This window comes from Psilocybe cubensis, chromosome 9 (genome assembly GCF_017499595.1).
Source record: "Psilocybe cubensis strain MGC-MH-2018 chromosome 9, whole genome shotgun sequence".
Taxonomy (NCBI): Eukaryota; Fungi; Basidiomycota; class Agaricomycetes; order Agaricales; family Agrocybaceae; genus Psilocybe; species Psilocybe cubensis.
The window spans coordinates 1650116-1665200 of NC_063007.1; the positions used below are offsets into that span (position 1 = coordinate 1650116).

The 15085-nt window shown below is 46.3% G+C and overlaps 3 protein-coding genes across 3 annotated transcripts; 2 read left to right on the top strand and 1 right to left on the bottom strand.

Annotated features, from left to right (window-relative positions):
• Window positions 1-3878: 3878 nt before the first annotated feature.
• On the top strand, window positions 3879-5016 carry JR316_0009955 (uncharacterized protein; the record flags this gene model as incomplete). Its single annotated transcript, XM_047895634.1, has 5 exons — window positions 3879-3882; window positions 4054-4151; window positions 4209-4334; window positions 4600-4787; window positions 4956-5016. 5 exons carry the CDS (start codon window positions 3879-3881, stop codon window positions 5014-5016), a joined length of 477 nt encoding a protein of 158 aa, XP_047745353.1.
• A 512-nt stretch (window positions 5017-5528) lies between these two features.
• Window positions 5529-7153, bottom strand: JR316_0009956 (Aminopeptidase 2; the record flags this gene model as incomplete). The annotated part of the gene is made up of 8 exons (XM_047895635.1): window positions 5529-5573; window positions 5723-5843; window positions 5898-6040; window positions 6106-6224; window positions 6275-6566; window positions 6620-6842; window positions 6898-6974; window positions 7001-7153. The coding sequence occupies 8 exons, from the start codon at window positions 7151-7153 to the stop codon at window positions 5529-5531; spliced, it is 1173 nt and encodes a 390-aa protein (XP_047745354.1).
• Window positions 7154-13981: 6828 nt separating this feature from the next.
• On the top strand, window positions 13982-14909 carry JR316_0009957 (uncharacterized protein; the record flags this gene model as incomplete). The annotated part of the gene is made up of 4 exons (XM_047895636.1): window positions 13982-13985; window positions 14157-14254; window positions 14312-14437; window positions 14703-14909. 4 exons carry the CDS (start codon window positions 13982-13984, stop codon window positions 14907-14909), a joined length of 435 nt encoding a protein of 144 aa, XP_047745355.1.
• Between the last annotated feature and the right edge of the window lie 176 nt (window positions 14910-15085).

The window sequence follows — 15085 nt, forward strand, 5'->3', positions numbered from 1 at the left end:
AGCAATTGGTTGCGATGCGTTGGAACGGAGATCAGGGAGAGGAGGATGGCCAGTCAATCACTTCGATTTCGTTCAATCCGTTGGGTGTGTGGCTTGAGTATTCTCTTGGAGCGTGTGAGGGGTACGTCCTCATGCACGTCCATGTGGTATGTTCCTCCTGTTTAATTCGTTTTTTAGATGTTATGAGGAGATCTTTTTCCAAGCGCTTAATGCTTTCTCATGTAAAATTTTATCTTGTAAAGTCTTCAAGCGCACCAATATGCTCACAAAATTGATGAATAGAGTCTACTATACCGCTCAGGGGTTGTGCAACACTTGAAATGCGTGTTGTTACAGCTTAATTCGCGAATATTGACGCTTTCAAAATCGACAAACTCACTCGATAACGTCAAGAAATTTGCGCAAAGTACGATCCACCGGATATTGGACCACACCAGAACATCCTAGGTAACGTACTCTACAGCCTCAAACACCCGGAAAACGCGAAATCGACGCAGAATCGTCTGCCACGTATGTATCCGCCTCGAAAAATCGTATCGTTGCATGCAATTTGACGAGTCTTCTAGACAGATTACGGCGTGTTAGCCGAGCCGAGTAGATACGGGTCAGTACGGGAGAAGCCCCGGGACGAAACAGAACGTTGGAAATGAGCTGGAACGGCGAATTGGGGGAGGAGGAGGAAGTGGACATACGTTATCCGAGATGTTGACGAGTTCCTATTGAGATTTGACATGGGTAGGCCTGCGATCATACAAACGTGAGCTGGGGTGAGTATTCTGTACATTATTTATGTGTTTGAAATCGAGTTACTTGTGTGTGTGATTGGATTACTTTACAGAATGAGTGTGGGCGTCTAACATTTTGAGTCGTTTGCACCTTTGTCTGCACGTCAAATCACACTATTGCACTCACTTTCCTACGTATTAGAGTGTATAGTAAGCATTAAAAATGCTATAACTCTTGTCAACTCGCTCAGACGAGTGGGTTCCATATGTTACACTGCCCAGTGCGTTGGCTTGAAAATACGAAATGTTGCACCAGAATACTCACTTGTAGGACACAAAATCTGCGCAGGTACATCTGAATGATACCTAGGTACCCCCTATAACCCTCACCATAGCTTTCAAACGCCGGAAAACCACATAATCGATGGGGAACTGTACATAACATATGTTTCCACCTCAAATACCATGCTGTTACAATGTATTTACCAAAGCTTCTAGACATCTTCCGGTTCACAACCCGAGCCGAGTAGTCACGGAATACTCCGAGAGAAGCCCCGGGACGAAACAGAACATTGGAATTGAGCTGGAACGGTGAATTTGGGGAGGAGGAGGATGTCGACATACGTTATCTGAGATGTTGACGAGTTTCTACTGAGATTATCAACTGGGTAGGTCTGGAACTATATGGGGCAAGTATTCTGTGCATGAAATATGTGTTTGAAATCGTGTTAATTGCGTGTGTGATAAGATTACTTTACAGAATGAATACGGGCGTCTAACGCGTTTGTTCGTTTGTACCTTGAATCAGCACATACCTTCGCAGTACTAGACGCTTTCTGAGTGCACTACAGCGCATTTCATGTCCTAAGAGTTCCTTGATTGTCGTGAAATCACATAGAATTGCAGAATGCACATTTTACAACCCCAGTGCGTTGGCATGAAAATTTGAAATACTCGATGGAAAAGTTCACTCACAAACCATTATTAATGCACAGGTACATCTGAATAACACTCAGGTATCCCCTATAACCTTTACCATAGCCTTGAAACGCCGGAAAACCACATAATCAACGGGGAACTGTACATAACGTATGTTTCCACCTCAAATACCATGCTGTTACAATGTATTTACCAAAGCTTCTAGACATCTTCCGGCCCATAACCCGAGCCGAGTAGTCACGGAACACTCCGAGAGAAGCCTCGGAATGAAAAAAGACGTTGGAATTCAGTGTGAATGGAGAATTGGGGGAGGAGGAGGATGTCAACATACGTTATCTGCAATGTTGACGAGATTCTCGTCGCCGTTTCTCCATGTTTGATGATAGGAGTAGCTCGCTGTAGAGTAATATACTCCACTCAGGGGGTAGGATGTGTAGCTTAGTCTTGGTTTGTGAATAAATGTTGCAATTGAGGTCGATGGTTGAAAGTGTTCACGAGCGCTTAAAAGTGTTTTGCAACATTAGAATGTTTCTACTTTCAAAAATTTCAATTACAGGTAGTATTATAGCACCCTACAGTGTATAAAGTGGCTCTAATATCGTACAGCGCTCGTAATGTTACAGAAACGAGGAAAACATACAACAGATGAGCTGTCACAAATGTATCGAGCTCCTGACAACTTCAACCATCCACACATTACCATCTCATCAAATTGGCCCGGAAACGTTGCCACGTCGAATAACGCACATTTTGAATGCATCTTCCGACCGGATTCTGCCCACTAGAGGACTCGATATTTTCGCTATATATTAGCCGATTAATCTCAGACTAGATCCGAAATGGGTCCAGATAAAACCAAGGCGATTGGAATAGATGGAGTGAGTATTCAGGGGATGAGGAGAGCGTCGACCTAGTGAATTTTGTGATGTGTTTCAGTCGTACTTCCGCTTGTGGATGCTTTATAGTGATGGATTTTCAGCCTGACGCCTAACGCTCAGAAGTACAGAAATCAGAGGGCTGAATGCTCACAATGAGGGTGCAACGTCATAGAACCGGATTGAAGGCTGTATTCGAACCTCGTCATGTTTATGCCGTGGCTACAGCATCCATACCCCTAGAAGTCCACGGGTGGTAGAACAACTCGATATTTATGATCCTCAGGTGACGGTAACTTGCCAATTTCGCGATCGAGTAATAGAATTCTTTGTTCAGTTGCCGTGCAAGTTCTCTGCCATTGCCAGGTTAATTAGGAAAACATACTAGTCCGCTTACACAATTACCGTCAATCTTCCTCCGCACAGAACAAACATTTCAACGGCTTTGAACACAGCTACATCATTCACCATCCCCCTGAAAGTCAGTCTAATTCTTCTGCAGTGTAAAATTAGGCTCACGCAAATCTGAAATCGGGCGCGATACAGTTTTCCGACTATACCCAAAGCGGACGAGGTTCAGCAAAGCAGCGCGTTTATGCAACTTACAGCACGCAGTAAGCATGTCGTCATTGCTGAATCGCAAATCGTAGATCGTCAATCTTGATATTCGGGCACTAGAAGCGGGGATTTTGGGTTTGTGCCTCGAGACGCGTCGCGTCGATTCAGGTGTGTTGCGATTATTTTTGGATTGTTTTTGCCCGCGCGACACTGTGTTCCATAGCGAACCCCTGTGCTTAGGAGGTTGAATTGAAGTGTGCAGCGGTTGGTACACATTCCTGCTGTGTTGAACAGTTGAGGCGAGTAGCACAATATCTTGGAAAATAAATGTGCAAACGTATGTTACTCAAATGGACGTACTTGAATGGGTAATGGACATGTTGAGTGCAGATGATGTGTGGATGTCGAGAGAAAGTTGAGGGTGTCGATTAGAATGTAATACAAGTAGTTTTAAAACTGCCATTGAATGAAAATACGTGAGTAAATGTTTTCAACTCCTAAAGAGCTCCTGATTATGGCATTTGTACCCTTGCAATTTTGCCAAAGCGAGGACTACTAGTCGAATTGATGAGTCTAGAAAACAAAGTGCTGTAATTGCCAGCAAAGCCTTGGATACGTTGAAAGTATAAAGAGGCTCACCTTGAGTGGGGTGCAACTTGTGGTCATGCTGGCGGTATGCCAGTCCGTTTTTTCGAACCCCTGTGCTGTGTTTGGCTGCGGTGCCAAACACGACACTTTGATGCGCACGGTTGCTTCTACTTTTTTGCTCTTCTCCACCATCATGAGTAAGTTCCCCTCTCCTTTTAATGGCTCTCTACTCACTATGCACACTGCAGATTCAAACTCGATATTCTGACGTCCGGCAAATGCTATTGGGGAGCTGAGGCAGGATTCATTCTGTTGGGGTAAGTTTACATTCATTAGTCGCTCTGTGTACGTTCTGACCTCCTTTACAGGCCCCGATACCGTGTTCCCACGAACAATATTGTGTCCAGACATCTTGGACACTGTATCGACGCCCCGAGACCTCTGGAAGACAACCCCCATGACCTTTGTGGGTAATACAAGTTTATTTACCGCTCTATATATTTTCTGACCTTTTTTTTTGTAGACCTACAAATGCCCCGACACCATATATCGCCTCCCTGCGACCTCTGGCACAAGTAGCCTTACGCTCAACTCGACTAGATACCTTCTGAAGAACCCCGAATGCCTCGACACGACGCATCGCGTTCCCGTGAGATGCGCATCACTGTCGAGTTTTTTAACATGAAGCATTCACTCTGGCGGGTAAGCTCACGTTCGTTAGTTGCTATGTGTACGTACTGACTTCTTTTGCAGGCCCTGACACCATGCATGACGTTCCCGCAATCTGCATCTTGTCCAGACACCTTGGACACTATGTATCGACGCCCCGCGACCTCTGGAATACAATCCCCTTGACTTTTATGGGTAATACAAGTTTATTGACCACTCTACATACGTTCTGACATTTTTTGTAGCCCTTCAAATACCCTGACACCATGTATCGTGTCCCCGCGACCTCTGACACAAGTAGCCCTGCGCTCAACTCCTCTAAAATAACCTCTGAAGAATCTCGAATGCCCCGACACGACATATCGCGTTCCCGTGAGATGCGCATCAGTGTCAACGTATGGACGTCCGGTGGTCCCAACCAGGAGAATGCACTGTATGTCGTCTTAATTTGAATGTTTTGTGCTGTCCTGACCTTGTTTAGGCCCTGACACGACGTATCGTGTTCCCGCAAGCTACGTGTTGTGTTCAACACAACCTCTGCCATGTCATGCGTAGTCCCTGTAAGTCCATATTTATTGAGATGTCCTGACCTTGCTTGTAGAACTCCTGACTGCCCCGACGCAATATATCGCGTTCCCGCGAGCTACGCTGCAAATTCATAAACACCCCGCAACCTCTGCATCACGAAACGAGTAACGATGCACCTTGCCATATCACAACACAATGTATCGCGTTCCCGCGAGCTACATTGGCATCTTGCAAATTCATCAACACCCCGCAACCTCTGCTTGACGAGACGAGTAACGACGCACCTTATCATGTCGCAACACAACGTATCGCGTTCCCGCGAGCTGCATCCCGACTCTGACCCACTTTGACACAATGTATCGACTCCCCGCAATCCAGCCCAAGGTGTTTGAGGAGTTCAATGTGAATTGTGATGCAACAAGCTGGCATACTTGTACTTTGGCAATGTATCAACATCCGGTGAGCCTTTCGTTTTCTCATGATTGAATTGAATGCTGACTGTTATTTACTCGCTACAAAGTGCATATTTTCAGTGCAGCAACAAATCCGCGAAAATCACACTCAAGGTAACCGTCCATTATCGGACCCGCCAGACTTGTACTTACCATCCTGATTAGAGCTACCTGCTGTCCGTCTGGATTTCATTTCACGCAGAGGTTACCCCCGTCTGGCCTTCGGGCGGGGGTAACCTCTGCTGGTACAGAGAGAAACGAGAGGGTAGGGGGTGTGTACCTACGCTGTTTTTGAAGTTTATAATTAGATCTCACCAATTAAACACGTTGCCGAGTTCAAACTCCCCAGAAAATACCTTAAGCGAGCGTCATTTTCACAATTACATACCCGGATCAAAGCGCCATTGCGGGTGAAAACAAGAAAACGATCGATTATTCGGGGAGGGGTGAGCATACCCTCATTGAGATAGAGATAATTCCACCATTCCATAGTGGTGATATCGCCAAACCTTGAGCAGATTGTTGTAAGGTAAAAATATGATCGTGCAAAATTGGTAACTCACCAAAGATGTGCTATTTCATGGCTTTGCGTAGACGCCACCCGCTTCTTGGCGAGCAGGTCTGCGTTGTCAGTGTCAAGTAAGAAGGCAGCAGAGCGGCCGATAATTAAACCCCAGTTCTCCATGGCACCGTCTACGATGTTTCCCTGTCATTTGCCAAAAAAAAAAAACAGGTCAAAAAGGTTGCGTCGGTCGGTCGTAATACACATACTGCAACTGTATCAAGTTTAGGAAGCGGGTACTCGACACCGAGTATTCTTTCGTACAGGGGAAGAACAGACGCAGTAACACCTAAGACGAATTCGGCTTGACTGACTTTAGCGGGAGAAGCTACCAAAACGTGAAAATTGTATCATAGGTGAATCAAGAGATCAACTTACTGTAAATCCGGAGAGGGATGGTCTTGCGGCTGAGCGGCATGACGACCGACTTTTCCAAAAACTTGAATGGACCGTTCGCCAGCGCCACGATGTATGTCGACATTGGAGGGGTAGTATCAAATTTTGTGATTTTCCATGTCTCGGCGTCGAGTCCCTCGAGAATTGGCTGTTCTGATAGAGCAGGCATGTTGCTCAAGCTTACGGTATCAGCACGCGATATCATGGTGATAGTAAACGTCGCTTTTAGGAGAGGTTCGTCCCAGCACGGAAAAGCGCTCCTAGCTGCGGTGGGCTATCAAAAAGTTTTCAGAATGAGATAGCGTATCCAGCGCATGATGCACATACCTGAAACTGCGTGAGTGCATAGTACTCAGTTCTTCCTTCATATTCCCAAGAGCCGCGAAGGTAGCCCATCATGTTTCCTCCTAGCTTCCCAGAGAAGTATATCTTCAGTTTTGTTTGAGAACCAGACGGAAGCTTCTCATCCAGTTTGTATGTGACGCGCTCTTGCGCCTCGTCTGTCTGCACCACGGCTACAGGTTTCTCCCCCTCTTCAGACAATATGGTGCTAATACCATTATTATTGCTGATGCAAGGGTTCGAACATAAGACTGAAAACGCACGCATTTGTTAGCTCTAGACGCGATACATTGAGCGTGATTGTCGACGTATCCTTCTTAACTTCAAGGCTAGCAAGAGACTCGGTCAAATTATAACAAAAGACACCCGAGAGTCTGAGTCTCCGTACGCGATTATGACAACGCCCTCGAACGTAGCCTTCTTCAAGTCAGTTTTGAATGTGAGATCATAGTGCGTCGGCTTGACATTTGTAGGCAGCCTGTATTCGCTCTGCTCTTTCTCCTGGCGATTAGGCTTCATTTTGGAGCTTGTTGATGGTTCAAATTGAAGGGTGCTGAGGACTTTTCGGAGGGTTCAGTTATATGGCGTCCAGACAAGGTCGCGCAGCTCTATTTCTCCAGGCGGTTACAGTCAGGTGAGAATGAGCATATGGGCACCATGTTCCTGTGAAAAGATCGCAGTAGTATATCCGTAAGGACGTTCATAGTGAACTCCACAGTGGTTTCGCATAGGAGACTGCTCTAGATAGACAAACCCCGATACTTAGTACATAGTAGACACCCTAGTGTAGAAAGGTGAGGAACGCTCACGCGTGCGTCTTAGCTTTCTTGTTGCACGATAATAAATAGATTACAAACAAAGCATAGGAGACTGCGTTTCCATTGCTTAGTCAGCTTATCACAATTACGGCAGCACCGGCATGAATGTGCGCGTATCAACGCGACCTCGCGCACGCAATCTGGAACACCTCGACGCAGCCAAAACTGTGCGCAGTACAGTAGCATAACTAGGCGAAGAAACAAAATTACATCACGGTGACGTAGACCAATCTTTCACTTTTTATTTGACGAGAACTCGGGAAATGGTACAAAGCTCCCAAGCAAACCAAATAAATTTGAACAATGGTCTTTTTACCAATGTCATCGCAGCCAGAGTCATTGGAACGAAGGAGAGAGAGAAATATATGCAAAAGGCTACAAGTCTCAGGACTCGATTTTTTGTGCAATGCATAGAAATCAAAACAATATAAAGAGAATAAAAGTAAAAGGGTATGGTTGCTGCATAGAAATCGAAAGAATATAGAAAAATAAAAGTGAAATAGGGTGTTCGTTTCGTGCCCTTGCTCGGTCTACCTGCCACCTTGAATGCCTTTCCGCTCAACATAGCGTTTCTCGCGTCTTCATACAGCGTATTAATATCCCAATTATGTTTGCATCTGTATTGCGTAACCTGTTTCCTGTGCCAATCCAGACGGTCCACAGATTCTTACCTTTTGACCTTTAAAACATCTTCATCAACGCGCAACCTCTTACCCTCTAATTCATAAAAAAAAGTTCCTCCGGCGGCCCGTCGCGGTGTTCGAGTCGAAGGCATAAGAAGCGATGGTGGGTATGGTCATGTTCCCAATTCCAACGAAGCGTAACTTAAAGGAGGCACAACCCTTCTACAGATTGGCTTCTCGAAGTAAAAGAGGTGCCGGGCCCACAACGCAACCCGAGCGACGCGACCGGTTAGTTACACGTGACTGTTCCGCTTCATCACTACTTGAATGCTACACAACTCCTCCTCTCCGCGGGACAAAGAGCCCACCCTGCGCAAATGGCAAGAGGAGCGCAGAGCGCGGCAAATACGAGTCTGCCGTTCTTCACCTTTCGCACATTGTATGTCTCCCTTCCATTGCTTAATCAGCATATCACAATTACAGCAGCACCGGCCTTGCGCACGCAATATCTGGAATACCTCGACGCAGCCAAAACTGTGCGCAGTAGCCAACCCCATCGCCAGTCTGCCTCTGCCCGCCACCCCTCAATGTTCTTCGACCCGGTCTGCACATAGTCCGGTTTTCATTATGACTTGTGGGCTCTATCCACATGCCTCAATGTCGTTCAACCCAATCTGCACATAGTCCGGCTATGCACTACAACGCCCGCGGCAGGAAGTAGGCCAACCTGTTTTATTTGTCAACAAGGTGCACAACACATGGGCTCTACTCACATACACACTGTCCACCTCTATCCACTCGCCTCGCCTTGATGTTGTTCAACCCGGTGTCGACGCCGCCGCCTGTGGCCGTTGCGCTAGAGATCCGCAGTGTTAGTTCATCATCAGAGTGGGGGAGGATTCTACTCACGCATACACCGTCGGCCTCAAACATGCGCCTGGCCTCAATTTTGAGGACGCCGGTGTTGAGGCCGCTTATTGTCGCTACACTAGAGGTCACACAGTGCCACGTCGTTAGTCCATCATCAGAGTAGGGGAGGGCTCTACGCCTCGCCTCAATCAACCTGGTGTTGACGCCGCCGCCTGTGGTTGTTGCGCTGGAAATGCGCAGAGTTAGTTCATTATCAGAATGGGGGAGGGTTCTGCTCACGCATACACCGGTGTCGAGGCCGCCTGCAGTCGGTCCGCTAGAGGTTCGCAGTGTTAGTCCATCCTCAGAGTGGGGGGGCTCTACTCACACATACACCCTCAGCCGCTGTCTGCCTCCCACCCGCATCTCGCCTCAATGTCGTTGAACCCGGTGTCGAGGAAGCCTGCGGCCGTTGCACTAGAGGTCCGCATAGTGCCACATCATTAGTCAATCATCAGAGTAGGGGACACAAACGGCTTACATCCATTTCCGGGGATCGAGGGCTGAAAGCAAAAGCGCGGATGTGAGAGGCTGTAGAGGAGGAAAACTGAGCAGGGGATGATGGTTACAGCCAAAGTAAGTGCCTCTTATATACCTGTGCGGTCCAATTTGTGTTACGTAGTACCACAATAGAATCATTTTTTCTCGTTAGATCCCCCCTTTATGTCGCGATTAGGTGTTCTCTCCCGTTCAGATCTGCTGTTCCAGTGTGCGTCTGCGCATCCACGAGTGTTCTCGGTATGCACTGTCAAATTCTACTTGCTTTCAATCATTCTATTGTCCGTAAACTCTCTATATGACCAGTACATTGAACCTAATTGGCTGAATACTCGACGCAGACGGCATTCAGACTACTCAGCGCAGACGGCAGTCATATTACACGACGCAGATGGCATTCGGACAGAACACACCTTGTCGACATTGATTGCCAATATCATTTCGGCCTAAAACTACCTCACTCGGGAACCAGTACGTATTCTGTTCAAATCCGTGCATCCTAGCGCCTCCGCAATCTTGTTCTCCAAATTTCGACAACGAGAACGGCGTTCTTGTTAGTGAGGCTCACGTTACTATTAGCCGAGGCTTCCAATGCTAGCGCGAATTGGAGACAAATTTGAAAGCAATTGGTTGCGATGCGTTGGAACGGAGATCAGGGAGAGGAGGATGGCCAGTCAATCACTTCGATTTCGTTCAATCCGTTGGGTGTGTGGCTTGAGTATTCTCTTGGAGCGTGTGAGGGGTACGTCCTCATGCACGTCCATGTGGTATGTTCCTCCTGTTTAATTCGTTTTTTAGATGTTATGAGGAGATCTTTTTCCAAGCGCTTAATGCTTTCTCATGTAAAATTTTATCTTGTAAAGTCTTCAAGCGCACCAATATGCTCACAAAATTGATGAATAGAGTCTACTATACCGCTCAGGGGTTGTGCAACACTTGAAATGCGTGTTGTTACAGCTTAATTCGCGAATATTGACGCTTTCAAAATCGACAAACTCACTCGATAACGTCAAGAAATTTGCGCAAAGTACGATCCACCGGATATTGGACCACACCAGAACATCCTAGGTAACGTACTCTACAGCCTCAAACACCCGGAAAACGCGAAATCGACGCAGAATCGTCTGCCACGTATGTATCCGCCTCGAAAAATCGTATCGTTGCATGCAATTTGACGAGTCTTCTAGACAGATTACGGCGTGTTAGCCGAGCCGAGTAGATACGGGTCAGTACGGGAGAAGCCCCGGGACGAAACAGAACGTTGGAAATGAGCTGGAACGGCGAATTGGGGGAGGAGGAGGAAGTGGACATACGTTATCCGAGATGTTGACGAGTTCCTATTGAGATTTGACATGGGTAGGCCTGCGATCATACAAACGTGAGCTGGGGTGAGTATTCTGTACATTATTTATGTGTTTGAAATCGAGTTACTTGTGTGTGTGATTGGATTACTTTACAGAATGAGTGTGGGCGTCTAACATTTTGAGTCGTTTGCACCTTTGTCTGCACGTCAAATCACACTATTGCACTCACTTTCCTACGTATTAGAGTGTATAGTAAGCATTAAAAATGCTATAACTCTTGTCAACTCGCTCAGACGAGTGGGTTCCATATGTTACACTGCCCAGTGCGTTGGCTTGAAAATACGAAATGTTGCACCAGAATACTCACTTGTAGGACACAAAATCTGCGCAGGTACATCTGAATGATACCTAGGTACCCCCTATAACCCTCACCATAGCTTTCAAACGCCGGAAAACCACATAATCGATGGGGAACTGTACATAACATATGTTTCCACCTCAAATACCATGCTGTTACAATGTATTTACCAAAGCTTCTAGACATCTTCCGGTTCACAACCCGAGCCGAGTAGTCACGGAATACTCCGAGAGAAGCCCCGGGACGAAACAGAACATTGGAATTGAGCTGGAACGGTGAATTTGGGGAGGAGGAGGATGTCGACATACGTTATCTGAGATGTTGACGAGTTTCTACTGAGATTATCAACTGGGTAGGTCTGGAACTATATGGGGCAAGTATTCTGTGCATGAAATATGTGTTTGAAATCGTGTTAATTGCGTGTGTGATAAGATTACTTTACAGAATGAATACGGGCGTCTAACGCGTTTGTTCGTTTGTACCTTGAATCAGCACATACCTTCGCAGTACTAGACGCTTTCTGAGTGCACTACAGCGCATTTCATGTCCTAAGAGTTCCTTGATTGTCGTGAAATCACATAGAATTGCAGAATGCACATTTTACAACCCCAGTGCGTTGGCATGAAAATTTGAAATACTCGATGGAAAAGTTCACTCACAAACCATTATTAATGCACAGGTACATCTGAATAACACTCAGGTATCCCCTATAACCTTTACCATAGCCTTGAAACGCCGGAAAACCACATAATCAACGGGGAACTGTACATAACGTATGTTTCCACCTCAAATACCATGCTGTTACAATGTATTTACCAAAGCTTCTAGACATCTTCCGGCCCATAACCCGAGCCGAGTAGTCACGGAACACTCCGAGAGAAGCCTCGGAATGAAAAAAGACGTTGGAATTCAGTGTGAATGGAGAATTGGGGGAGGAGGAGGATGTCAACATACGTTATCTGCAATGTTGACGAGATTCTCGTCGCCGTTTCTCCATGTTTGATGATAGGAGTAGCTCGCTGTAGAGTAATATACTCCACTCAGGGGGTAGGATGTGTAGCTTAGTCTTGGTTTGTGAATAAATGTTGCAATTGAGGTCGATGGTTGAAAGTGTTCACGAGCGCTTAAAAGTGTTTTGCAACATTAGAATGTTTCTACTTTCAAAAATTTCAATTACAGGTAGTATTATAGCACCCTACAGTGTATAAAGTGGCTCTAATATCGTACAGCGCTCGTAATGTTACAGAAACGAGGAAAACATACAACAGATGAGCTGTCACAAATGTATCGAGCTCCTGACAACTTCAACCATCCACACATTACCATCTCATCAAATTGGCCCGGAAACGTTGCCACGTCGAATAACGCACATTTTGAATGCATCTTCCGACCGGATTCTGCCCACTAGAGGACTCGATATTTTCGCTATATATTAGCCGATTAATCTCAGACTAGATCCGAAATGGGTCCAGATAAAACCAAGGCGATTGGAATAGATGGAGTGAGTATTCAGGGGATGAGGAGAGCGTCGACCTAGTGAATTTTGTGATGTGTTTCAGTCGTACTTCCGCTTGTGGATGCTTTATAGTGATGGATTTTCAGCCTGACGCCTAACGCTCAGAAGTACAGAAATCAGAGGGCTGAATGCTCACAATGAGGGTGCAACGTCATAGAACCGGATTGAAGGCTGTATTCGAACCTCGTCATGTTTATGCCGTGGCTACAGCATCCATACCCCTAGAAGTCCACGGGTGGTAGAACAACTCGATATTTATGATCCTCAGGTGACGGTAACTTGCCAATTTCGCGATCGAGTAATAGAATTCTTTGTTCAGTTGCCGTGCAAGTTCTCTGCCATTGCCAGGTTAATTAGGAAAACATACTAGTCCGCTTACACAATTACCGTCAATCTTCCTCCGCACAGAACAAACATTTCAACGGCTTTGAACACAGCTACATCATTCACCATCCCCCTGAAAGTCAGTCTAATTCTTCTGCAGTGTAAAATTAGGCTCACGCAAATCTGAAATCGGGCGCGATACAGTTTTCCGACTATACCCAAAGCGGACGAGGTTCAGCAAAGCAGCGCGTTTATGCAACTTACAGCACGCAGTAAGCATGTCGTCATTGCTGAATCGCAAATCGTAGATCGTCAATCTTGATATTCGGGCACTAGAAGCGGGGATTTTGGGTTTGTGCCTCGAGACGCGTCGCGTCGATTCAGGTGTGTTGCGATTATTTTTGGATTGTTTTTGCCCGCGCGACACTGTGTTCCATAGCGAACCCCTGTGCTTAGGAGGTTGAATTGAAGTGTGCAGCGGTTGGTACACATTCCTGCTGTGTTGAACAGTTGAGGCGAGTAGCACAATATCTTGGAAAATAAATGTGCAAACGTATGTTACTCAAATGGACGTACTTGAATGGGTAATGGACATGTTGAGTGCAGATGATGTGTGGATGTCGAGAGAAAGTTGAGGGTGTCGATTAGAATGTAATACAAGTAGTTTTAAAACTGCCATTGAATGAAAATACGTGAGTAAATGTTTTCAACTCCTAAAGAGCTCCTGATTATGGCATTTGTACCCTTGCAATTTTGCCAAAGCGAGGACTACTAGTCGAATTGATGAGTCTAGAAAACAAAGTGCTGTAATTGCCAGCAAAGCCTTGGATACGTTGAAAGTATAAAGAGGCTCACCTTGAGTGGGGTGCAACTTGTGGTCATGCTGGCGGTATGCCAGTCCGTTTTTTCGAACCCCTGTGCTGTGTTTGGCTGCGGTGCCAAACACGACACTTTGATGCGCACGGTTGCTTCTACTTTTTTGCTCTTCTCCACCATCATGAGTAAGTTCCCCTCTCCTTTTAATGGCTCTCTACTCACTATGCACACTGCAGATTCAAACTCGATATTCTGACGTCCGGCAAATGCTATTGGGGAGCTGAGGCAGGATTCATTCTGTTGGGGTAAGTTTACATTCATTAGTCGCTCTGTGTACGTTCTGACCTCCTTTACAGGCCCCGATACCGTGTTCCCACGAACAATATTGTGTCCAGACATCTTGGACACTGTATCGACGCCCCGAGACCTCTGGAAGACAACCCCCATGACCTTTGTGGGTAATACAAGTTTATTTACCGCTCTATATATTTTCTGACCTTTTTTTTTGTAGACCTACAAATGCCCCGACACCATATATCGCCTCCCTGCGACCTCTGGCACAAGTAGCCTTACGCTCAACTCGACTAGATACCTTCTGAAGAACCCCGAATGCCTCGACACGACGCATCGCGTTCCCGTGAGATGCGCATCACTGTCGAGTTTTTTAACATGAAGCATTCACTCTGGCGGGTAAGCTCACGTTCGTTAGTTGCTATGTGTACGTACTGACTTCTTTTGCAGGCCCTGACACCATGCATGACGTTCCCGCAATCTGCATCTTGTCCAGACACCTTGGACACTATGTATCGACGCCCCGCGACCTCTGGAATACAATCCCCTTGACTTTTATGGGTAATACAAGTTTATTGACCACTCTACATACGTTCTGACATTTTTTGTAGCCCTTCAAATACCCTGACACCATGTATCGTGTCCCCGCGACCTCTGACACAAGTAGCCCTGCGCTCAACTCCTCTAAAATAACCTCTGAAGAATCTCGAATGCCCCGACACGACATATCGCGTTCCCGTGAGATGCGCATCAGTGTCAACGTATGGACGTCCGGTGGTCCCAACCAGGAGAATGCACTGTATGTCGTCTTAATTTGAATGTTTTGTGCTGTCCTGACCTTGTTTAGGCCCTGACACGACGTATCGTGTTCCCGCAAGCTACGTGTTGTGTTCAACACAACCTCTGCCATGTCATGCGTAGTCCCTGTAAGTCCATATTTATTGAGATGTCCTGACCTTGCTTGTAGAACTCCTGACTGCCCCGACGCAATATA